Source organism: Crocodylus siamensis, chromosome 12, assembly GCF_052110815.1.
Source record: "Crocodylus siamensis isolate JL-2025a chromosome 12, ASM5211081v1, whole genome shotgun sequence".
Taxonomy (NCBI): Eukaryota; Metazoa; Chordata; order Crocodylia; family Crocodylidae; genus Crocodylus; species Crocodylus siamensis.
The window spans coordinates 47751722-47776962 of record NC_143406.1 but is presented as its reverse complement, the minus strand read 5'-3'; the positions used below and the strand labels follow the sequence as shown (position 1 = coordinate 47776962).

The 25241-nt window shown below is 45.0% G+C and overlaps 1 protein-coding gene across 2 annotated transcripts in view; it reads right to left on the bottom strand.

Annotated features, from left to right (window-relative positions):
* The window catches only part of LMF1 (lipase maturation factor 1), a 294472-nt gene that overhangs the window by 86555 nt on the left and 182676 nt on the right, over window positions 1–25241 (bottom strand). For both annotated transcript variants that reach the window (XM_090023611.1, XM_090023610.1), the window contains one exon: window positions 4617–4784. In XM_090023611.1, the coding sequence (XP_089879737.1) occupies window positions 4617–4784 (168 nt within the window). The remainder of the gene's footprint in view (window positions 1–4616; window positions 4785–25241) is intronic.

Here is a 25241-nt window from a genome sequence, read left to right as displayed (position 1 = left end):
GCAGTGTATATTTTAAAAGGAAAAATCTTGATATTTTGGAGGGGAGGGCGATGAGAGAGCGGAATCCCTGGTTCTGCTTTTACTCACTCTCCTATCCAGATCTGCAAACCTTTTTCCTTCACAAATGGGAACTAGTCAGAAGAATAAGTTCACACTTTTTTTTTGGGGGCTCCTGACAAAGCAATATTCTCCAGGCCAGTTGGAATCTGGAAAAATACACTTACTCAGCCGAGCCACCACGACTCCAATAACAATTATAAAATGTCCAATAAAACTTGCATGTAATGTCAATTCAAATCTTGAAAAGCAGAATTAAGTGGTATATCAACATTAAACTTTATTACTTCCTTTGCAGAGCAGAAGTATTGTCAATAAAAGTCATTCTGAATGAAGAAAAGGGCAGTAAATATTAAATAAACAGGTTTTTGTTGAAATGCTATAAATGCTCCAGAGCTGCATATTACAGTGGGACCCTTTTTTCCCTAACAGACTCCCCTCGTGATAGAAATAAGCCAGTAATTGCAAACTATCAATAAAGTGCCAATTAAAGGGTGGTTCGATGCACACGCTTACAATATGTCATTATGAGCTGTTCTTGTACGTGGTCTACTCTTTCAGATCCCCGTGGCTCCTACCTGAATTCTGCAACATGCCAGCAATTATGTTGGTCATGCGGGGGGGGGTCCCCCAAGAAACCGTTAGCATGGCCACTGGCTGCATCAGGATGGCTGAAGTTAGACGGGTCATCGCCAGACTTCATTCGGAGGCAACAACGTCTGTGTTTCAACACTCAACATAAATCTCATATGCAAGAGGACCTCAACTATGCAGTGACCCAAAGACCAAGAGAGGGAGAGCTGAACTTTTGGGAGTGAGGTTAGGGGATTTTGGAAGACAAGAATGAATGTCGTGCAAAGCCACTGCAAAATCCTGGCAGCACAATGCAGGATTTCTTCCTAAATTGGAAGCTCAAATTAGGTCCAAATATGGGCGTGTCACTGAATACACAAACCCATGGTGACTGCACCCATGCAAACCAGGCTGTCACCATTGAAAAAACTAAGAATGAGAGGCAAAGTGGCACTGGAAGGGACCTTAGGAAGTTTAACAGATGCATCACAGTATGCTATTAGGTTTTTCGAAACAACACCACACTGCTGACTTGCATTCAGCTTGTGCGTGCACTATAACCCCCAGGCCCCTTTTCTGAAGTACTGCAGCCCCGCCAGTCACCCGCCAATTTGTATTTGTGCCTTTAGCCCCTCCATTCTCAGTGCAGTGCTTCGCACTTGTCCATATTAATTTAACTCGATTTATTGTAGAGCATTTTCCTAATTTATCAAGTTCATTTTGAATCTTAGTTCTGGTCTCCAAAGTGTCTGCTACCCCAGGCAGATTGTGCACTCAATCCCATCCTCCGGTGCCAGATTTCGGATGCGTTCCTGGGGACCATGCTCCATGCAGTCTCCCAGTTAGACATCAAGCCACCGAAGATGACTCTTTGAGCATGACGATAGGTTACGCACCAACCATGCAGTCATTTCACAAAGACTGTTTGCTTATGGGAACATCATGGGAGACTGTGTCCAAAAGTATTGCTAAAGTCTTTCACTACTCTCCCCAAAGTCTGTCACCTTGTCACAGGTGGAAATCCAGTTGGTTACATGGCAAACCCATGCTCGCTGCTCCTTGACATCTTGTTATCCTGCTTAGGAGAGGATTCCCTGATGATACTCTGCAATATTTTTCTGAGTATTGAATTTAGGCTGACTGGTCTGTAATGCCCTGGGATCTCTTTGTTCCCCCCTTTTTTTTTTTTAAATAAAAAGATGGGCACTATCTTTGCCCTTTTCCAGTCTCCTGGGACCTCACCTGACCTCCAGGAGCTCCTGAAGACAATAACCAGCAGTTCTGCAATGACCTCAGCCAATTCCTTGAATATTCTGGGATGAATCTCATCTGGCCCTGCTGACTGAAAAACATCCAGTCTGTGACCTTTTTTGTGAAGCCCGTGTAAATCTGGCTGATGTAACTGTAATGTCCTACGGTTACAGACACGAGAAGGCAGTCCAAAGCACTGCCTGGAGGCTGCATTCTTGTACAGTGCATGTGACAGGATACCATTCTTAAATCACTAACCAAGCCCCAGCTGATAAGCTCGTCTCATTCTCCTTGGGTTATCAATGTCACCATCTTTATAACCACCAGGCATCAAAGGACACACAAAAGGCCTGGTTCTGCCGAGGGTGGAGAAGACGGGCCGTCTGCACACAAGAGACCAAATGCGCAAGCAGGCACATTGGAGAAACTTCAACAGGAGAGAATGAGAGAGCCCCGTCTTGGAAAACCTTGATGGAGTTAATGCCCTCTCCTAGGTGAGGGATGTAGGTTGGGGAGAGGAATGAACTGAACCCAGGTCACTGAATCACAGACAATGAGGGTTGAAGGGAGCTCAGGAGGTCAAATCCAGTGCAACCCCCTGCTCCAAGCAGGACCAGCCCCAACTACATCCTCCCAGCCAAGGCTTTGTCTAGCTGGGTCTTAAAAACCTCCAAGGATGGAGAGTCCACCACCGCTCTGGGTAACCTGTTCCAGTGCTTCACCACCCTCCTCGTGAGAAAGTTTTTCCTAATATCCAACCTCAACTTCCCTTGCTGCAGCTGGAGCCCATTGCTCCTTGTCCTGTCATCTGCCCCCACGGAGACCAGCCCAGCTCCATCCTCTTTGCAGCCCGCTGGCAGGGAGGTGAAGGCTGCTCTTCAATCCCCCTTGGTCTTCTCTTCTGCAGACTAAATCAGCCCAGTTCCCTCAGCCTCTCCTCACCAGCCCTGGCCCCCAGCCCCCAAACCATTTTCGTTGCCCTCCTCTGGACTCTCTCCAATTTGTCCACATTCCTTCTGTAGTGGGGCCCACAGCTGGACACAGGACTCCAGATGTGGCCTCCCCAGTGCAGAACAGAGGGGAAGAATCACTGCCTCCATCTGCTGGCAATGCTCCTACCCTCATCGCTGGTTTATAGGAGAAGAGGAGGTGGTGGCACCATCTTCTCCTTCAGCTGCTTTCTGAGAAGTAATTTGCACATGCACGCCAGGGTTCAGGGTTATAAGCAGATACCTCCCTGCAGTCCAAATTGCAAGACAAGAGCAAAGCTTAAGACCTATCTCTCTTCTTAGCCACACGTTAGCTTCACCGGATCTCCACGCAGCCTGTTGGCTTGCACGCATCTCATCTCTTCAGCATCCCACTGTCCCTGTGCATTAGAGAAGGAGACACGGTCCCTAACCAAGGGCTACAAATGCCAGCAGCTAGTGAGGTATTCTGAATGTAGCCTAAGTCCCCTTTGCAGATCGAGCCCCAAGCCCCAAACTGAATCGGCCTTTTTTTCCTCCAGCTGGTAGATCTGGATTAGTCAATGAAGAGACAATCAAGCAGTCAACAAGACCACTTCCAGCTTGTTCTACTCTGACATGGACTTAGTAGATGACTATCTGCGGGAGTTCGGAGGCCAAGACGAGACTTCACGAAGCACCAGCGTGCTGCAGGCATATGATAAACTCGGACCAAAAGGGTGCACAAAGGAAACAAATGGGCCAATGGGCCTAGACAAATGAACTACGACTGGGGGCAAGAGCAAAGGGACGTTCCAGCCTGAAGCTCATCATTTTCCTGCTTTCAGGTCACATAGTCTTTATTCATTTTGATCAACATTTTTGTGGCTTACCAAGAGAATTTCTATGCCGCGCTCCACTCTATGCATCACATGCATTGACAAAAGCAGCAACAGCTACAAAACAGGAGTTTCCTGATGCCGAAAATATGTTCAACCGATACTTTAGTGGGAATTTAATAAAAAAAAGAAGAAAGTAAATTAAAAAAAATGTAACCTTCCAAAACAGGCTAGCAACATTACTTCTCTCTGATTGTCTCTTTTCTGAATTTTTGACAGATTTTTCGATGCGGTTATAGATTTTTCATTTTTGAAGGTGGGGGGATCGAGTCCCAAAAGACAAAATGCACCACCACCACGACCCGAAGCCCATCAAAACTGGCACAGCTGAGAAGTGAAATGAAAGCATTTCGAGTGATGATGAACAGCCTGCACTTTTCCTTAACAACTGAATTATAAACATTAAATCATTCTTGGGAGAATCCAGCCTTGGTGGGGGTGGGGGAAGTTTTCCTGAATAAAATCTGGTTTGGACAGAGAGCAAAACTCACTCAGTTTTATCGTTTCCTTTAGCCGGAGCTGGGGTCCTATGACTTTCACAAAGGCAGTCCTTTAGTTTAATCCCGACGTTATTTGGCAGCTTTTCCTGTAAGGTCAGTAATTACACAAACCTGATGTAGACAAGTCTCTGGGAAATGCTATGACAAATGTCTCTTTGTAAAGACATCGCCAAAGAACAGTCAGTATGTAATTCTGGACTGTCACCAACCCGGGCGGGATTCAAACTAGTGATCCAAGCGAAACCATCCCATTCTTCTGCAATCTGCATTACTGCGCATCCCGAGGGTTCGCACACTCGTGCTACAACACGTATCAAAAGGGAAGGCCTCAGGAACAACTGCTTGGCTAACACAGTAGCATTATCAAAGCAAAAATGGGACGGTCTTACCTGGAAAAGAATCTGTAAGATGCCGTTGAGGATGCACATGCGACGTCCCATGAAGATCAAGAAGGGCGCGATCAGCTCAACCAAATGATTGCATAAGGTCTCAAACTGGTGAAACCACCATGGTGACCAGTGCATGAAGTAGGCAATTGGGTTGGGCACAGGTTGGGTCTGAAAGAGTCAAAAAAAGATGCATCATTTGGCATGGCCTCCCCTCTGCATAGAGCATCACTCAGATGATTATGGAGCCAGTTGGACAATGTTGATAGAAAGTGGCACCTGAAAAATGCCCATTTTCACTCATTCCCCCCCAAAATACCTGACATGCTGTCTGCAAAGTTGTCATTCAAAAGCTTTCCATTAATTCAACCCAAAACAATATATATATATTTTTAAACTGAAACATTTCCTAGTTTTCTTTTGTTCCCATCAGGAAATGAACAACTTTCAGGAGCATTTTTAAATTTAAATCTCAATTTTTCCCACCAAAAATAATTAGCAATTTTTTTTTTACCCACACTAATTGCTTAGGTATCATTCCTCTGCTTTAACACTTCACGTTTATAACCTTTTCACTGATAAATATTGAGGCATGTTATCCAAGCATCATAAAAACAGTGGCACAGATAGAGAAACTGAGGCAAGGAGAGAGGAAATGATTTCCCATGGTCACCAAACAGGCGAGTCACGGAGCCAAGAAGCGAACCCAGATCTTCAGCTTCAAAGCGGCGGTCCACATCTCAGCGTGTTTAAAATTAAAACAAATAATCTATACAAACCCATCATTTAAATGAAAAACATCCAAACGTGATGTTAACCTTGGGTAACATTTGATAACATCTGTAACCGTGCCAATCTTATATCAACCTGCTTTTTTCCTTATTGATGCTCCAGATTTTCTATCCAGGACAATCAAGCCCCAAATGTTGCAACCCCAATGAGAATCCCTACGAAGAAATTAGCAGCGGCAGCCCCAAGCAATGCCACAATTCATGCAAACAGCAACCAGTTAATGATCCACCTTAGCATGTCTAGCAAAAGCTCAAATTCATTAGCGCTGTTTAAAAACCCTGACAGCACAACAGGAAAAATGGCTGAAAATGCCAATTTTAATTGAAGGAGACACAACACATCTTTAAATTATTTGCAGCTAAATCAAAAATATAAACAATACAGGGAAAATATTGTACGATGGATGGCAATTGAGTGCGCTCTCCCTGCCAAATCCCACAACTATTGTAATTCCTTATTAGCAAAGCTGGAATTAATAAAGCTGTTGCTTTATACGGGTTTGAGGCTGCTGTAACCCCTCAGGACAAGAGACCGCATCCTTCCTTCCTCTGACACTGGGAGAGGATGCAGCAACCTAAAGGTCAAGGCGCTGTGCCAAGTCCACTGCAGCAAGGGGGTGGGAGGCCACGACTCCCCTGCATCCTGGGTCAGCCAGACCGGCCGTCTGAAGTGCCGCGAGGGCTCTTTCCCCCACCATGCGGGAGCAGCTTGGAGTTCATCTGGAAGTTTGACTCTCTGCGAGCAAGCCCAGCACTTTGGGCAGACTCGTGACATGTTTTCCGCCATGACTCCAGTGTGCTCAGCAATGTTTTTGCCCTTTGCTTTATTTTCTTTGCACATTGGGTCAACGCTCAACGGGGTCATTGCAATGTGGAGAGCGAGTCATGTGGGTTTGTGAGGGATCATCTGAAATCAGGGCAGCAGATATAAGGATGAATAAGTGGCTGAAAGCAGCAGCAATCAGCACCGTCACCCACGCTCTCCAAACCTGTTCAAACATGCTTTATGCGCTCTTTTAACTTTCCCCTCTTTACCAAACAGATTATGAACCCCTCTGCACTGCTTTGCTTTATAGCAAGGACTGTAAGCGAAGGTGCTGGGACACAACACGCTCAGGTGCTAGGACACCTTTTCTCCTGCGAGGTGCAGGCCACAGAGGTTCAGAGAAATACCCGAATATCCTGGAGCCTCTTGAGTTCCCCCATTATAAAGGCAGGAAAAAGCACTTGGACCTGGAGTCCCTTTCTAAATCTGCACCTTCCCTTTGTCACCGGGTAAAAAGAGACTTGTGTATATGTTTGACATTAGCCTAGACTCAAGAGAGCTTGCAAATAAATATTTGTTTTTTGTTCAAATATCTAGTTGGTCTAATAAAAGATATAATCTCTGCCACAAGTTCTGATTCCTAGACCCAAGAGATGCATTTTAAGCTCTTTATTCCGACCCCATAAAGGCCCCCTGAAGTTCCTTCCTATTCCATGACTCTCACGTTCATTACCAAGGGCACGATTCTGACACCAGAACAAAAACATGGCAAAAAAAAGGGGGAAAGCCATGCTTTTGTTCTGGTGTAAGAATCATGCCATTGGTAATGACCTCAAGGTTTTATTAATTATTGACCTCAAGGGTTTATTAACAACTGGAGTTGCTTAGCTTGAGGTCAATAATCCATGCCGGAAAGCATGGTATTCCCTCCCTATTACCAGCTGATAGGTGCAATGCTGTACAGCACGTAAGATAAATCAGCCTCAAAAGATATGCAACGCAAATGAGCCAATACAGGCAGGGGACACGCTGCTCCTTGCAAACGTCTCATTTTGTTTTTGCGAGAGGAAGGCAGCGTGTCTGGTGGGAGACCGTTTCAGGCAGGAGGCATTCTCCCTAGCATCGCCTTCCTCCCCAACACGGCACTCACCTCTCTCAACCATAAATCTCAAGTAAATAAAGTAAAAATGCTGTAAGCAACAGAAAAGGGATTTGGGCATGTAAGATATTGGTTAAAAGACTCTGAGAGGGGAGGCAAGAAACAAAAGGCAAAGCAGGAGGAGTGCATTGTGTGTGTGTGTTCCTGCCGAATGCTTTCCATATGGCCAAGGATCATGGGTGTAGCACGATGCAGCTTTCCCAGGGAGAAACCAGTGTTTATTCAGCAAAGGGTGTTGAGACCGGAGCGGAGCTCCAGAGCAGCAGTGAGTTTGAGCCGCCCCCAGCACCCCTGACACGCAGGCACCTGCTGGAAAATTCACTCTGTTTTTCTTGCACGTTCAACCTCCCAGCTGCCAACTTGGAGCTCGGGGTGGTGATGACCCACCCGCCCCCTCCCTCCGTTGCCACCAGATGACTCCCACCGTGGATCTCCCCATCGTATTGCCAAGGCCGGGGCAAGGCATGCAGAGCACGTGTTGACATTTAGGCGCAACCCGGACCCAGCCAACGCTTTCCCAGCACGAGCCTTGCTTACGGAAACATTGCGATGCGGCAGCCGTGTCAAAATTGACGGAGGAGGAAAAACATCTCATCATCTCTGCTTATTTTGTGGGCGTTATCACACCGTTGGGCTTGACTTCCTCTCTGGAGCATCCCAGCATCCAAGATGTTTTTGGGTTTTTTTTTCATGGAGAGAAATCAGGAGCCCCAGGAAGATAGGGCTAGTAGGAATGAACCGGGACCCAAGTAAATGAACCGGATGTAGGAAAACCTGCAGTGACCAACACGGAGGGGAGACCTGCGGACATTTCATCTTAGCAGCAGCCACAAGTTTTGGCTGGTTGTGCAGAACGTTTCAGGTCAGAAATAGCAACCGCTCCGTGAAAACCCAGTTGTGCAATAATAAACCTACAGCCGTCCTCTCGCCTCAACCAGCCAAGGGAGGAAAGGAAAAAAAAACAAAAAAACCCCACTGCTACAAACGTGTTTTGAAATAAGATCAGGGAAAATTAATTCCATAATTCATGGGACAGATTTGTGATGTGCGATTCTCAAGCGATGCTTGGGCAGGGTTGCTTGCTGCGATACACGAATCCTACGCTCCCAGCTCCGGCACACACTCTGGCTTGTATCTACCCAATTTTTATGAGGGTTGGTAACGGATTCTAAAAATATGCACAATTAACCGGGGGGGGGTTTTCTCCCAAAGGAGTCTATGGTTTAATTATGTTCTTAGTGAGAACTATTACAGCGCTAAGTACCTGAAGACTTCTCATTTATTAAACTATACGCCACTAAACCCCAACAGAAGGCTATTATACGCCAGAGTAAATGCTCTTCTTTGGGATTGTAAATGGATCTCCCTCCCCACCTCCTGTCCCTGAACTCCGATCAAGTATTTAATCCCACTGTTAGATACCCTTTTCTCAGGCCAGGGAGATCTCCAGGCCCTTCTGCATATACTACAGTATTATGCCTATGAAAACACGTCCCACGTTGTGTCCCCCTTACTGCAAAAAAGCACGGGGCTACGTATGTTATTGTTTCGCCATGAGGACGGAGCCTCCTGTGTTACCAGCTGTGGTGCATTTATGTGCAAAGTCAAAGAGCACAGGGAAGCGGATGGCCTCAAAGATAAGTAACGAGGTGGGGACCAGAGACACAGCAAGGGAATTTTATTCAGATTCAGCAGAAGATTTCCACTGCCTTGCCCCAAATAACTCTGCAGCCTTTCTGCAGAGCTCTTTATCACTGTGTTGCCTACTTGGGTGGACACCTTAAATATTCTTACAGAAGACGTTCTTACAAAACCCACCCAGGGTCATTCAGAAATATGTAGTAGCCTATAATAAATTGACCAAGAAAAGCGAAAACGTAATATTATCCCCTCCTGTTTTATGGCAGTGACTAATACCAAAAAGAATCCAGCTACCCACTTTTTAGGGGGGACTAAAGAGCATCCTTTGCAAGGATCACATTGCTGCCATGTCCCAGGGCCATCCATGCTGGTCACTGTGCTTCTGGTATGAGGATCAGCACTCAAAAGAACAGCGAGGCTGGTATTGAAATGACTTTGTTATGGTTTTAAAGTTAATAATGTGTCAAACTGCAAAAGGGGTGAAACCAAGGGAAAGGCTGCAAGCAGCTTAAGTCCCCGTCTCATAAATGACTTAGATCCCGGTGAGACTCAGGCTCCAAAAAGCGTCAGTAACCCCTGATCTTGGAAATGACTTCCTTTTAATGGGTTTAATGGGCTGTGGATCAGCCCCTCGGAGCTAGTCTCGGTCCTTCCATACTCACAACTGCGGCAGGGAAACAGCATCTGTTAGAGCCAATTTTCTTCAGAAATGGACCCCAAGTTACTTTTCTGGTCCTCATTTTCAGGGCACCCTCTGCATAAAGTGCCAAACCTATTGAGACCCTGGAGCACCCTACAGAGGAATAAACCTGAGAGTCAGGATTCAAACTTCCCTGAACTTTGCTTTCGCAGAGTCTGCATCCGAACCTTATATCCGATGTCGCCGCTGAGTTGGATGCAGCGGTCCAAGAGGTGACCTCCCCCGTTGTCCCGTCCCATTTCAGCACGCAACAATACTACCTCAATGCAACGGCAGCTCAGGGCTCAGATCGCCAAACAGGAATAGATGTGGTTTGCCAGGAAAGTACAGGAGAGCCAAAGGGTGGGGAAAGTCTGGTTTCTATATAGAGATGAGGGTAAGGATTTCAGGGGAAAAGCACTGGAAAGCTAGTGGGGCATAGTCAAGGGTATGGTGATGCACAGTGGGTGTGTTAATGCTGAAATATAGATCCTTTAATGGAGCAATAATAGGTAGGGCAGGGTGGCACCGTTAGACTAACTGGTTATAAAGAGGCATATATTTTTGCAGGTGAGAGCCTACAATATCAGATGCTAGAGGAATAGAGGTCACGTGCCATTAGGTAGCTGAACTCTTCACTGCTTTGCTGATGGGATTTTGTGTTGGGTAAGGATATACTATATACCATACGTGCAGCAACCGTCACCGAGGCACTGCAAAGTGCTTTTTGTACAAAGGGCAAGAATCTGCAAAGAAAATGCAGCGTGAATCAAACAGCTCAATGGCCTTAGGCACTTTTGAAAACCCCATCTATAAAGCATTTCCGCATGTATACACCACGTGCACGTTCAAAATATATACACCCAGATAGACACGCTAATATATAGTTATGTCTAGAAGAGCAAACCTAGATGAATATATAGCCCCTTTGAAAATACCCAATTATTAACACAAATCCAATAAAAACAAAATTTAAAAAGTTTCATCTGTCTCAATCCTCCCCCTCCCCCTGGAGCTCTAATGTCCAGGTGGGTCAGCAGGGGTACCGGTGGTGGTTCTCCAGTAATGCAACATCAAAATAATTAAGTCCCGGTAGATCTATTAAAGAAAGAAAGTTACCTACAAGTTCTTGCTGGGCAGGGCTTCCCTCGCCCACTCAATAGTAATATTCAGCTCACAGAAAAACATACTGGAATCTGCCTGCTTTAAGACAGCAACTTAAGCCAAGGAGATGTGTATTTGACTCTGTGCCAGCACGACCATAAAATGTTGGCAATTTACTAGAGACTTAGTGCCGCGCCACTCTCCCCAAGGACCTAAATAAACTTCAGATGTAGAGCATATATTTTTACTTTTATATATAATCTGCTGGTTCATTTTTAACCCCTTTCCCAGCCTTCCCAGCATACAGGGCTCTTCGAAGTGGAGGCAAGTCCCTCCCTCCTTCCCTGGATGAAGCCTCAGCAGCGAATAGTTAAGAGCATGAAAAATCGGAGCAACGATTTGCATCTGGGCATTGGGTTTCTCGCGCAGCGATGCCTGCACATGTGGCTGCAGACGCTGGAGGGGAAAGGGTCCTGGGAGCAAATTCAGCTGTGCAATTTTCTGCCTCTGTGTTATAACATCTCCTCGGGGAGGCTCCTACAAGTTCACAGCGCAGCACTTGCAAAGTCGCTCGTGGAGGTGAAAGCCTCCCACCACGGATGAGACATTCGCATCGCAAGCCGGGCTCTGCTGTTAATGAGTCAGCCCTGGTTGGCACCGTGGGTTGCCTTTAGGTCTCTATTTTACCTGGGACACCATTAAATGACAGATCTCGGTTTCCAGCGTATTGGGCAGGGGAAAAAAAGAGGCGATCTATAACTGACCTGTTTGCTTTTCCAGGCTGCACCCGAGCTCATGGTCAAAAGCCTCCTGCCCAAATAATAAAGACCACATTTCCATGGTCCAGGGCATGTCTGTTTATTGACACTGCTCCCACATGGCATGCCCTGGAGGGGCCTGCTGTACATAGAGTTAATTGTAGACATATTACAGATTCATCTATTTATTCTGCACATTTTTGGAGGAGCTAAAATTACCCTGGAAACTGCTGAGCTATTTGGGATATCTATTTGTGCAGAACCCCGTTAAACCAATTGGCAGAGCTTGCGACAGCCCTCTCCACTGAAACGGGCCAAGGACCCCAGGACCCTCGTGCGGTCTCGTTGTTTGCCGTCTGCAGGGAAAATGCCTGTTAATGATGTCAGCCAAATGTCTAATTTGGCTTGGAGGGCGTGGATCACGCTCTGATTGCAGTTATGGCAGTGGGTGGGTGGGAGGACAAGCCTACCGTCCACTGCCGGGGAAACTGGGATCGGAGCTGACAACTGTAACTTTTTCTGCAAGCAAGAAAGGGAGCATGAATCAAGCTTCTTATATACAAGATGTACATGACTGTACATCACAGCGTGGACCTGCCTCCATCCCAATGAAGGCTAGAGGCACTTCCTAGACCATCAGTGACATTTAGGATGTGATCTACCAAAGCCGTTTAGGATGTTCAGCACTTTGCAGGTTCTTTTGGCTGGAATCCATTTATTTCCAAGTCTGTCAGCCAGTCCCATCCAAAAGCTCTTCAACAAGCTGCTACAGCCCAGATAAAAACTCCTGGGTGCAGCGCTCAGAGCATCCAGGCTCTGAAGCATTGGTCTACTGTGGCTCTAGGGACATCTTTGCAGATGTCCAATGGGAACGAATGCTTTCCAGAGGTGTAGGTCGTAGCTGTGTTGGTCTAAGGGCATAGGCAGATGAGGTTCTTTGGGTAAATCCAATATCTTTTATTAGACTAATAAAAGATACCAGATTTACCCAAAGAGCCTTGTCTTCCAAGGAGGTGTTAACTCACCCAGAATGCCGTCTCTCCGACCATGGGATTCACGGTCTTAGCAAGAGCCCTCACCTCCTTTCCCTGGTGGGTTCACCTTCGCAACTGGTAGGCCCCAGCATTGAACATCTTGAACCCAAGCCTCACATCCAGACCTCTTGCCCTGTGTCTCCAGCCAAGATCCATCATTTACATCCATCAGCATCAAGCTGATACACATTGGTGCTTTCCTGGCACGTCCTTTACACAGGGATTTGTTACCCAGGTTGCTCCATTTTCCCGATTTGGCAACAATAATGCAGCTAAATGGCCTGCAATGTCTCGGCAACAAAGCTCAAATCCCCGAACAAAAGACGAGGCAGAATTATTCGCCAATATTTTAAATTGCCATTTAAGAGCATATTGCAAAAGTGATCCTTTTATTGGTCACCTTTATGACTCTCTATTAGAGAAGACAAGCTTTTCCACACAGAGTAAGCCCTTGCGAAAGCACTGAAAATGTTTAAAACCATCCAGCCCTGATATATTTATTATATATTTCTAGATGTATAAATAATTTCATGAAAAGGAACGTACTGAGTGGAAACTCCATTTAAAATGTGATCCCAGATGGTGGCAAAGCTCTAAAATTGCAGGGCGACATGTAAAGAAAGATTAATGACCTAAAACAGGCACAAATTTATGAGGTGAAAGCCCCTGTAATCCTAGAGAAAAATGATACCAAACGTTAGACTAGACAGCTAGAAAATACCTCTGCTTAGTCCATATGGCCTCAGATATTTTAAATTTTCTTTTTATATACATGTTATGCTTGGGCCCGTTTATTCATTTCTCCTACAAGACAGGGTATCGGTTTGGTACAAGAACAAGCTGACGGATTTTCCGGTGCCCAGCAGGCATCCCCTTATCTAGCTGATATAAAACAGATATTTTATTCCAGCATCTTTCATATAAACCATACCCTTAAGCACATCTCAGAAGTCAACAGAAGTAGATGGGAGACCAGACTTCAGGGCACTGGTGTCAAGAACGTGGTATCACACCTAACCTTTGCAATGTGAAGGGTCTTACGGTAGACTCTATGGCCCATGTACATTTTACGTACTCCTTTTGTCTGCCTTCATTGTGAGAGTCTTCACCCCTCTCTCTGGCTATACAAGAGTTTGACGTCATGCCTGGCCAAACAACAAAGCTGATGGGCAATTCTCACGTTTTGGGATTGCTTGGTGTAGTACCCAATGGCGACCAGTCTTTGGTATGGCTGGTTCAAATCTATGAGCAGAGGATTCAACCTTTATTACCCACAAAGGAGCATCCATCTACCACTGGATGACTGGACCGGTTCCTCATTCAATTCTATTTTGGGCCGGAGAAACCTTCCCAACAGAAGTTTCTGCGTAACTTTTGCTGTAAGTCAAGAGGAACTCGCCTATCCGATGAAGCGCATTTCATTGGAAAGCTCTTGTCCAGCTCAAATCGATAAGACAGGACCCGCCTCCTACAGGCAATGTGAGCATTGATAAATGTAAACCACTTGGAAGGGAAAAGTGTGATTTACTCAATAACTCCAGCTGTTCAGCAAAGTGCCTGAAGCAGAGGGTGCTGACTTGCTTTCAGATCCATTCTCCTGCACTACGCACTTGATCATTTAAAAAAAAAATATATATATATAAAAAAAAACCCAGTCAGGACCTGGTTTCATTCTTAAAACCACCAACCACTTTTTATAGTGTTCTTCGACTGGCTGTGGTACTCAGCATCAGCATGCGAGGACGCCTTGGACATGGCAGCAACTTAGTACCCGAGAGGGCATCAGTGGGAGATGCTTACAATGGTCTCTTGACCTAAAAGAGACAAAGACGCTGAACCCAAATGTTGTTCCAGAATCGTGGCTTCCTGCACTGAAAAAGCCCTCTGCTTTCCCTGTGCCGAAAAGCAGTCCCTTGCAACAACATTTTGTTCCCAGTGGAGAGAGTTGCTTATCTACAAGGACTTGCTGAAATTAAAGGTGACATTTCAAAATCAATTTAAATACACGATCTGAAAGAAACAAAAGTTAATAGACTTGCAAACAGCCAAAGCTCAAACCAGCCAAGTATGAGATGGGCAGGGGAGGAAGACGGTGGGTAAAACATTTGCCAGAGGTGAAGGAATAACAAAGTGACCTTGCATCCAGTTAGCAGAAAATGCATAACCCTAGAGCGTGGCCCGCTCCCAAGTAGATGATTTAAAGATAAACCATCCTGTAGGTCTCGGTGTACTACTCTGATATGTCAGTGGCCTAATCGGATCAAAATAAGTGTTGTAAAAGGTGATACAGTGCTAAGAAACCTATTCTTCAGCTGCCTGGGAGGGGCACAGCACTCACGCAGGGAAACTTGGCAGCTGTCTGCCTGGCTATGTTCTCAGTTTGTTAAAATGGAGTTCCTGATTTATTTTTAACCTTTATACCCTCATCATAAGGTTTCCACTTCTCTTCTTCCTCTCCCACCTGCCAAGTAGTGGAAAGGTTGCAAAAGTTCCTTGCCGTAAGAAAGGTCCCAACGAAGACGGAGTTGGGGGGGGAAATGGAAGGGTCTGATGCTATTGGTGTTAGGCTCAGTTGATTCCCATTGACTTCAGCAAGAGCAGCAACTTGTTGGATCCAGGGCTACTTCTGAAAGCCACCCACAAAGTGAGGGATTCTCATGCGGATGTTGGACCATGTGGCCTGCAGGATCTAATAAAACCAGCCAGGCATGGTATTGCGTTTGTGTAACGTTATGCCATAAACGGTTTTACAAGATGCACATCAAGATGTGCCGGAGAGAGGAAAGCGGGATCCAAACAGCCCAGAAGAACGCCCTCGGATTGCAGCTTATTTGCAGAGGATTTTATTATGCTTTAAAATGATGAAGAAGAAATAACTCTTTGCAGACGGTTGGCATTGCCGGCTGGGCCTCGCTCGATTAAGTCACTTCGTTCTCACTTGTACAGATTCCACATGGGCAGAAGGAGTCTGTAGATGGGCATTAGTACTGGATGAAGTGGTTATCTGGCGGTCGCGCGCAAATCTGAACACACTCGGGCCTGTGTGCAGATTGGTTTTGGATGGAGACCAAGGCTCACTTTACATGCTGAGACAACGAGATGCTCAATGAGGTCTTCATCGATAGCTCTCCGATGGACTCTGCTGTGCTATACTTTAATCTCTCAAAGCATCCCTTCAGCACAACTCAAATGCTATAGGAATGGGAACAGAAAGGTCCTCTCCTTTTAGAAGCACTCACTTCTCCAAGAACTTTGCAAAATGAAGTTCTTTTTTTCAGGTGCACGGACACAAGCTTCAGGATCTAGCTTCAGTCTCTCAGCCAAAACTCTCAACAGAGACCAGTTACTACGGGGGTCTCACCAGAGACCTCTTGAAAAGATCCAATTTTCAAAGGAAATGTGCTGAGCCCTTTTTCACAATTCAGGGACCTCCCAATCGCAACAAGCTGGAAATCAAAAACTCACCAGATTTTTTTAAAACAAACAACTCCCAAGCCCAACTGAAATAGTCTGAAAACCGAGACTGAGATTTTATTTTATTTTTTGTTTAATCAAAAAAAAAAATCAAATCAAATCCCAGACTCAGTTTTCAGACTATTGTAACACTGGTTTTGGAGTCTGAGACTAGACTTTCTCCATCCCCAAATCAGGGTATGGTTTCAAAGAGTGAAGTCAACCATTTCTGGGGTGGAGTGGTAGAAGTTAATCCCAACTGCCAGCCTAGCCAATTAACGGTAATGGCATTTGGCGTTTCATCTCCCGTTCACCATGCTAAAAATTTACTATGACTGCCTCCTCCCAAAGAGGGCCCACGTTATTTCATATATATATGAAATAATGTGGGATATATATATATATATATATATACACACACACACACACACACACACACACACATATATATAGCCTCCTCCCAAAGATGGCCCACATTACTTTACTCTATTATATATACATATATACATATATATCCCTCCCTTCTTTTTAAAAGCCCTGTGTTAAAACTAGAACCATATCTCCTTTGGGCTTTTTTTTTATTCTTGCGTGATCATAAATACGACACTGAGTGCCTGGCCAAGGAACACAACAGTGAAATCAGAGGGCAGTTTATCTAAGGAAAGCTTATGGCTCGTGCCTGTGTTTAGATTAGACCATTTTGAGGCCTGGACATTTTTTTTTTTAAGCACACAGGAGAGTGAAAACTCAAGTCGAACAGTGGGATCTTTCATAAAACATGTTCATAAAGGGTAAATTGTGTCATTAGGAACTTGCTACCTTGTCGAACATCTGAATTCTCCAAACTGGAACACCACTTAGCTTTAAGCCAAATCAAACTAAAGGGGAAGAGAGAGGGAACCTTAAAGGTAGAGACTGTTGTGTTTAACTTTCCAATTAAGGGAAAGATACGTTGAGACTGAATGGCGTTGGCATCAAACAAGGCTATTTAAACAAACATCCAAGTTGAGCCATTGGCTCAATAAATTGTGTTTCTGAAGAGGGAACGGAGATGCTGGTATCATGTAGAAAGCATTTTGGTGCTGCTTACTTCTGTGAGGGGCTGGGCATCACCCAAAGGGAAAGATCTTGGAGCAGAGCAAGGAAGGAAAAAAACCAACCCCAGTAAAACGTAATTTTTATATTAAAAACACAAACTCCCAAAGGGTTTTGGATAAAAAGCAGACTTTATTCCACCTTGGGGACCCTCGTTCAAAATCCAGACCATGTGTACAGGGACTGGCAACCGCACTGATTAGATGTTTTTACAAAGTTGGAAAGGGTGACTGAGTCGAGGAGCGTCAGCTCCAGCCATCCTGGAGGCTTGCATGGAAGGACTGCTCTGCGTTTCTCTAAAACCATTAATTGTAACTTAAAACAGACTCTTTTAAATCCTAGTGGAAACTGAACTAATTCTTCACCCTTCCTATGGGGCACTCGATGGATGGGCTGTTAGTTCAGGCCTTGGACGGGGAGTGGAGAAACCTGTTCTGTCCAGTAGTTCTGCCCCACACACGTTTTGCGAGACTTCGGGTAGGTCACATGGCGTGGGGTTTCCCATGCACGTTACAGGGTAGCTAATCTGGTCCTTTGGTCTTTGTTCTCTGGCCTGGCCTGATTCTCTAATGGCCAAAGCAATAAGCCCAGTTGGGTCAGTTCTTATTTTCTACCCCATCTTTAAGGGTTCAGGGAAGGAAAATATTATCTGAGCATTGAGAAAGGATGGATGTGGGGGTCAAGCAGGAAGTACAGGTAGTATGTATCCTTCAATGCCAAAGAGATATGCTCAAGTGCTTCTCAGAGCACATCAAGGCCCAGTCTCTGCCCCACAGAGCAAATGGTTTAGGGCCTGGATCCAGCAATCAGACTTTCAGAAATTTAAGTTTTAGGTTGGTTTCTGGCCCACGTCCAAGTCTAAGCTGGCATCACCACATTTTTCTATAAAGGAACAAAATGCCTTTTCATACAAATCTTTACTCAAGTGAGTAACTCCCACATACCTGTGGAAATTGGTAACCTGCAGGTGCTGGGCTACTCATAGGAGTAAGGAAATCAGATCAAATCAATTTAAGCACTTACAGATGTGCTGAAACTCATTCTTATTTAGCAAAGTTTAAGTGCTCAGAGGAAAGTTAGACATAGAAGATGATAGAGTGTGTCTCTTAATAAAAGAAAAATGGAAGAAAAAAGGATGCTAGTAATGAATGGTGATCTTTTGATGAGGGTTTTGGTTATGGGGTGGGGTGTAGGAAATGAAAGCAGATGTCTTGAATGGGTTAAAAAACATTTTCTGAACCGAGTTAGTATCTTCTAGCTTTTTACTTTAAAGTAAAGATCTCATCAGCCTCACTGAACTAAACTGGAGTTCAGAAGAGCTGTCTGAAGCTCATTATAAAGTGCACCCGCTCCACATGATACAACACCACCCTGCCATTAGCATCAGCTGCCATTCAGGACAAGAGCGTGGATAGATGTGACGAGACTCAAAAAGTATTTCCAAGATCTTAAGGTGACAGAGAAGAGCTTCAACAGGTCCTTTCCATGGGTTAGTCGCAGCCTTTGCAAGAGAAGCACCAACCCATTCTTCATTCCCCCCGGCTCCCATAAGCAAGGCCTGAACAACGCACCAAAAACATGGTGCCTCTTTTCAAAAAGGTCTAATTTATACGCAACTTCTGCACTGGCAAAACTTGGGATGGAACTATTTGCAAACGCTATTATAGCAATGTCATTCCTAGCATGTAACAATAATGATATAAGCATGCCTTAGGCCAGGATAGTTTATTCCCCTATAGAAGCTAGACTTGTACAGGTTCTTCTATAACTACATCCATTCTCGAGGTTGATGCCACTTTTCAACTATATTGGTAATGAAAGTGGTACAACATTTGGGTGTAAACAGACCCTGAGGTTTCTCTGCAGCGTATGAGGACCTTTAAACAGGCACAAATCACATCCTAGTTAAGATGAGCACATATCAACACATTAAAAAAAACCTCAAGCTTGCCAAAGCATAAGAACCTGCAAAAAAAGCAAAACCTTTTGAAATTCTTCTTTCTGTTAGCAAAAAAAAAATAAAAATGAGAAAACCAGTCGCCGTTCAAATTTGGAGCCAAAACACCAGCTTAACTTCCGCCATTCTTTGGGTCAGTGTTTTAAAATGTCTTCCTAGTAGCAAAGACGCTAGACCTAACCTCAGTGTGTCCACCTGTAAAATAGGAGCAATATTGACCTACCTTTTAAAGGCGTCGGGAGACTCAGACCCAATCCGGGCAAACATCTGAGCACGTGCTTAACCTGAAGTTCATTTCTGCCTAGCAGAGCCCTGAGCACATGCATTTGAATTTAGGATGGATAAAATTAATTCACTAAGCTTAGACATCTTACACAAACTCTTCTAAGGCCTTCAATTCTCCCTCCCAGGATTTATCAGCTGCGCTTTTTGTAACTACCTAAATTCATAGAGCATCTTGTTGGAGTTGGGCAATCACAATTTAAAAGTAATGGAGTTCTATCAAAGGTCTTCCCATTTGCAGAGAGAAAAGGCCCAAGGAGCCCCAAGGAGCCGATAGACACATTTAATCTTTCAGCCAATGTCAAGAAACGGCCTTGGAAGCCGGTTAGTAGCACAACGGATGCTTGAAGAACAGGGGTTTCTCAATCTGGGTTGGTCAAACAATTTCCAACTGGTTTTCAGTTGAAAATCAGATTTGTAATTAAATGAAGAAAACTGTTATTAACACAGCCTGTTTTCTGCAAAGAAAACCCATTGCATTTGAGTGCAACCCAACTCCCTCCCCTGCCAAAAAAGCAAGCAGTCGTTTTAATTGAGTAAAGTTTTGAATGTTTCTGGGTAAAACCCCATACCATTGCACGCATCTGCTACACAGGACTTCATGAGCACAAAACCGCCTTTCTTTTACAGACAAGCCGCTTGTTTCTCAGAGGTCACGAGTACCTGAAGACCCTGAGCAAGGTTCAACAGGAGCTGCATAATATCAGCCCCTCTGGATGCATGTTCGTAACAAAAATCTCGAGCCTGTTCTGGGCCTCCCCAGGGTTCAAGCAACACCCGTTACATAAAAAAACAACCCTCCTGAAGCTAAGGCCTCATTTCAGGAGCGCATCCTTCCTTAGCAAAGCAAGCAAGAGACTCAAATCCCACTGCTTGAGCTTTAAGCGTGTGAAGTTAATGGGATTTAAATGCATGCTTAAAATTAACCACGTGCTGGAGAGCTTTGCTAAAGGGGTATGCACACACTATAACACATTGGGCGAGCTGTGACCTAGATGTAAAAATAAGCCAGGCACACTCCTTCAGTGGAATGATTTGGCTCTAACGCGGGTAACGAGGATTGCTGCATTTGCTTAGCTGCCTTGCTGAGTGCACTGCACGTGTAGCTTGCTTGGATGCTTTTCCTTTTTTGGAGGGGAGGGAAGGGGAAAAAAAAAGAAAAGCACAGTTAAAATCAGAAATAACCAACCTGTTCCCTGCTCCAAAAGACCTCGGCCTTGCCCTGTACTTGGAGGGCTTACCGATCACCGTTAGACATGAGAAGGTGATCGTGTGCCAAGCTTCCTCGTTTTTAATAAAGCCTTTTGCCTACTCTCCTAAGGGCAAATCCCATCCCTAACCATGAGCTCAGAGACTGACGGCCTGCAGGATGCCAGCCCTGGCTGCAACGGGGCTGTTCTCGGGATGAAAAACATACGCCGCAAGAGCAACGAAAAACAGATAAGGGAAAACACGGGGCTGGGATCCGTGCAACTTGGCTGGGCGGCTTTTCAAGGCCCCTTTCTCCCCTCCGAGGGTTTGCCTTTACTGCAGCCTCCCCCCTCCCCTGCAAACACGTCCCGTGCCAGCTCCTCTCGCCTCGGCTGCTGGAGACACGGTAGTCAAACTGCCCCGTGGACCCCGTGCGCATGGCTCGTGCCCATGTTTACACTGAGCGGGTTGAAGGGCTGAATTGCTCACATTTTCCCCCCACCGCTGGCACCAGACCCTAGCCCCACGAGAGAGGCACACGCCTACCCCAAACAGTGCGCTCATTGAGGCCAACGGGCTGGGGCGATACAGTAAGGAGGGGCTGGGATTGTTTGTCTTATGAAGTTAGGTTCTTGCACAGTATTTAATATTCCCCGTCATGCAGGCCTGTTTCTCCTTGAGTCTGCCTGTCAGTTAAGCCCGGGGATGTTTATTTTAACGGCCACTTGTGGTTGAGGCTGGTGCCAGTTGTACGGCATTGGTTACGCAGATTTAACACGGGGGACTTGGCCCCCGAGTCCCAGAGTACAGCAGGCAGCCAGCGCTGCCCTGTCCTAATGTAAAACAACTGAGAAATCCCCGCTCGGGCCTTAACCCCTTCAGGGAAGGGAGTTGGAAAGACCTCGATGAACGCACAACAGCCCCTTGCAACACAGGATGCTTATCTTCATTCAGAGAATCAACGACGAAGCAAACGAACCAGAAGATAAGGTCTGAGGAGAGAAATTTAAAGTTCCCGTTCTAGATTCAAAATGCAGCTTTACTTCATCCCATAGTGCACGGTTAGTCTTTTCTCCCAGTCAAGGAGCGTGAATGCGCCACTGGATCATCCCAGAGACCCTTTGCTTCTGCGCAGCCCCTATAAGCGGTATAGGGTGCCTGGCCCCGATATCCTGCCAACTCCTTTTCAACTGAAAACTGGTGATAGGAAAACGGACCCACGGCTAAACTACCTCCTACACCCTGAGTTCCTCCCCAGTTCCTCTTCCAAGCCAGATCTGCAAAGGTTCTTTGGAAATCGGAGGTGATGGGTCCTAGTTTCAAATTAATCTTTCCCTTCCAAAAAGGCCCTTGGTGGCTCAGTGGACATGACTCAAAATAACAGGCCTGCTCTTCCTTCTTGCGTATGACTCATCGCATGTTACCCCCAATGCTTTTCTTATGTAGTGCTTCCATTCCCCGTCTCCTTCCACCTCGTTTCCGATACCGCACTTCAAAGCGAATGGCAGAATCATAATGTCCAGCGCACACTCTACTGAGAGTTGAACTTACGAGGCTAAAATATTAAACAAAACCATGGCCTGGAGCAAAATTATGTATCATTTTGGATCGTCTGGGTTGCTTCCAGGAGGTTAATCACCCCCAGATTAATCCATCAGGCGGACTGATGAGCCATCGCATTTGGTACATCCAGCTGGACATCATTACTTAAGATTTGATCCTTCCCTACTGAAAATAATCTGAAGGCCGCCATAGATCACGTTTTATGAAAGGAACAGCGACTGGATTGTGGAACTTCTCCAGGGAGCCAAACTGTGCAGAATTATTGGCTTCTTGTCAAGAGGGCTCATATGTATTTTATTGATATTTGCATAGGTGCATGCCGTTGTTTTTCTGAAGGACTAAAACGTCGGTTTAGTTCATTTTTCTCAATGCAAGCACCCTCCTGTAAGGTGCTTTTCCTTGCTGTCCCATGCAGCTACAAGCAACGCCATGCAATCAAATCAACTTCACAGGAATTTGCTTAAAAGCGATGGAGAATGGAAGTCCAAGGCGGTTTTATGCCTCTCCTTGTTCAAGCCGCAGTTTCAGGGCTAAGTTTTTCAGGAAATAAATGGGCAATTTCCGTCAGAAATGTTTCATCTGTAAACACTGAATAATGATGTGATAGAAGGCAGAAAAGAAATCATCTGTTTCAAAACACCCACCCTCCTTAATTCTCCATTTAAAAATAACAATGTTGATAAAATACAAATGCTGCCAACATTTATTGGGTAAACAAAATCTCAAGCCTAACATCAAATCAGAGAAAATGATAATTACTTAGTCCACTAAAAAAGGAAAAATTAATTAAGCAGATTAGCTACAAGGGAACCGACTCTTGCACATTTGAGAACTGGATACCCCACTATAATCTCCAAACAATTCCCTCCCTGTGGCTTCCTCATCTGCGTCAAGTTTTCCATAACTAATACACTACACACTTTATTAGGCCATACTGAGATATTAGAGGGGTTCAATTTTCTTCCAACGCGCTGCCAGTGCCAGCTCACATCTGGCTACCACAAGGAAGTGTATAATCAACCACCCTGTGTCCATTCCTCCATTTCGTACGCATCTCCATATATTTTTTCAGCGACGATCTCACTGGAACAACCAAGAGGGAAGAAAATAACTCAATGCTGGCAACTGAAAATCTCCGCTCTACATTGCACACCCCGCTATAATCCTTATGCCGAGTGCAGCCCCTCGCACTCTCAGCAATATCGCAGCCCAATAAGAAAAGACAACTTATTCTCGCATCCCATCCAATGCAGGGATATAACTATATAATTGCTCCTCTAACTGCAACTGGATTTACATGTGCCTTATTTCTTGTTATAAATCAATTATTCCTAATATTGCTGCTCTTAATTCAGTGGATTTCTAATTCCTTTCCTGATTGTGGAGACTGATAACAAAAGCATCCTTTAATATGGCCCAGAGCATTAAAATGAAAAGAAGAGATGCCCCATCTCACCCCACAACCCCACCGTGAAAGTTTCTCACGTGTAAGAGAAAAACTCTCCTTATATCACAAGTTTATTTATCATGAACTTTGTGGGCATCTTTCTTGCAGTTGTGGTCTGCAACAACTTCTGCACAGCTAGTGTACCAAGCCGTTAAAACGGAGGCACAAGCGGTTTCTGAACACGAGAAAACAGCTCATCTCATCTCCAAGTGACTCCAACTCTCGCAGCGCCGCAAAAGATCGGCAAACGCATCCTTTTTTTCCATTAATTGGATACTCATATAAGCATCTACCACAGGGCACCTGGACCAGCTACTCACCTGCTATATGCCGGTATAGGGCTCAACTGTTGCCAATAAGGGTCCTACAGACTGGAAATTTCACTGGGCAGGATTTAGCTCAGCGAGTTAGAAGAGCACCTCATGGTGAGAGAAGAGACCTCGGGTTCAAATTCACACTTCCAATCCTTGGTTCTGCTGACTTGCTCTGGATAACCTAACCTCAGTGTTTCTACCTTTAGAATAGGAGCAATATTGACCTACCTCATAAAGACGTTGGGAGACTTAGACCCAATTCGGGCAAACATTTGAGCATGTTCTTAAACTAACGTTTATTTCTGCCTAGCAGAGCCCTAAGCACATGCCTAACTTTTATTGAATGGGGGTCTCACTGAATGAACGTTTGTGAGCATTTGGGGAGCTTCTGATGCAGTTGTGGCTGGTCCTGCTTTCTGAGTGGGGGGCTGGACAAGATGTGACCTCCGAACCCTCATTTTCTACGATAGCAGCTATTAGGAAAATGTGAAGTGCTATTTTAAAAATAGGCAAGTGAAGTAGTTACCCTCATATACTTTGAGGCCAAGCCAGCAAGAGCAATGCATTTAAAGTAACAGTTTCCAATCACAGAAACAGAACTCAGACAGGAAGTGTGATGTCACTTCCTAAAACAGTTGGAAATATTCTTCTTTGCAAACTTTCTTCTTTGAAAGCTTGCAAAAAAGAATTTTTCCAACAACTTTAGTTAGTTGAATAAAAGATTTCGGATTTACCCAAAGAACCTTGTCTGCCTGTGTCCTTAGATCAACATGGCTACAACCTATACCCATATCACTCCCTGGCACTTGTTTTTTTTAAATACTTTGTTCTAAACAAAAAAAAAGGAAAGAAAACCAGAGGATTTTCACAGCAGGTGATCAAGGTCCTCCTTTCCAGTGCTGCTGAGCAGCAAAGCACATCAGAAAGCGGGACGCTGTGAAAAGCTGCATGGATGAAAAGGGCACGTAAGCTCAGACGCAGTCTCATAAAAGGCTCAGAGGAGCCGGGCAAGGCTGCGTTATGTTAAAACTCGGGACTAATATGAAGTCTTGTTTCTTAACACAGGAGCTGGAAACATGCCAAAACGAATGGAGGGGAAAAAAATAATAAGCAGACCAATTGTATATTTCTCCTAGAAATTCCATGTCATAATGTACCTAGCAAGTTACATTTTCAGGGTCTAATTTCAATAAATCAACACAGCGTGCAGAATAACAGTAGCACAAGTCTCTCCCTCTTTCCATAATACACACAGGTAAAATCACCGTGAAGCAAAGAACAAAATGCCCATTCTTTCTGGTGCTTGGCAGTGGGACAAATTACTTTCTACACCTCCCTGTGCTGAAGGACTAGTTATTAAATATGGTCTAAGCTGCCTTCCCAGCTGTACTTAA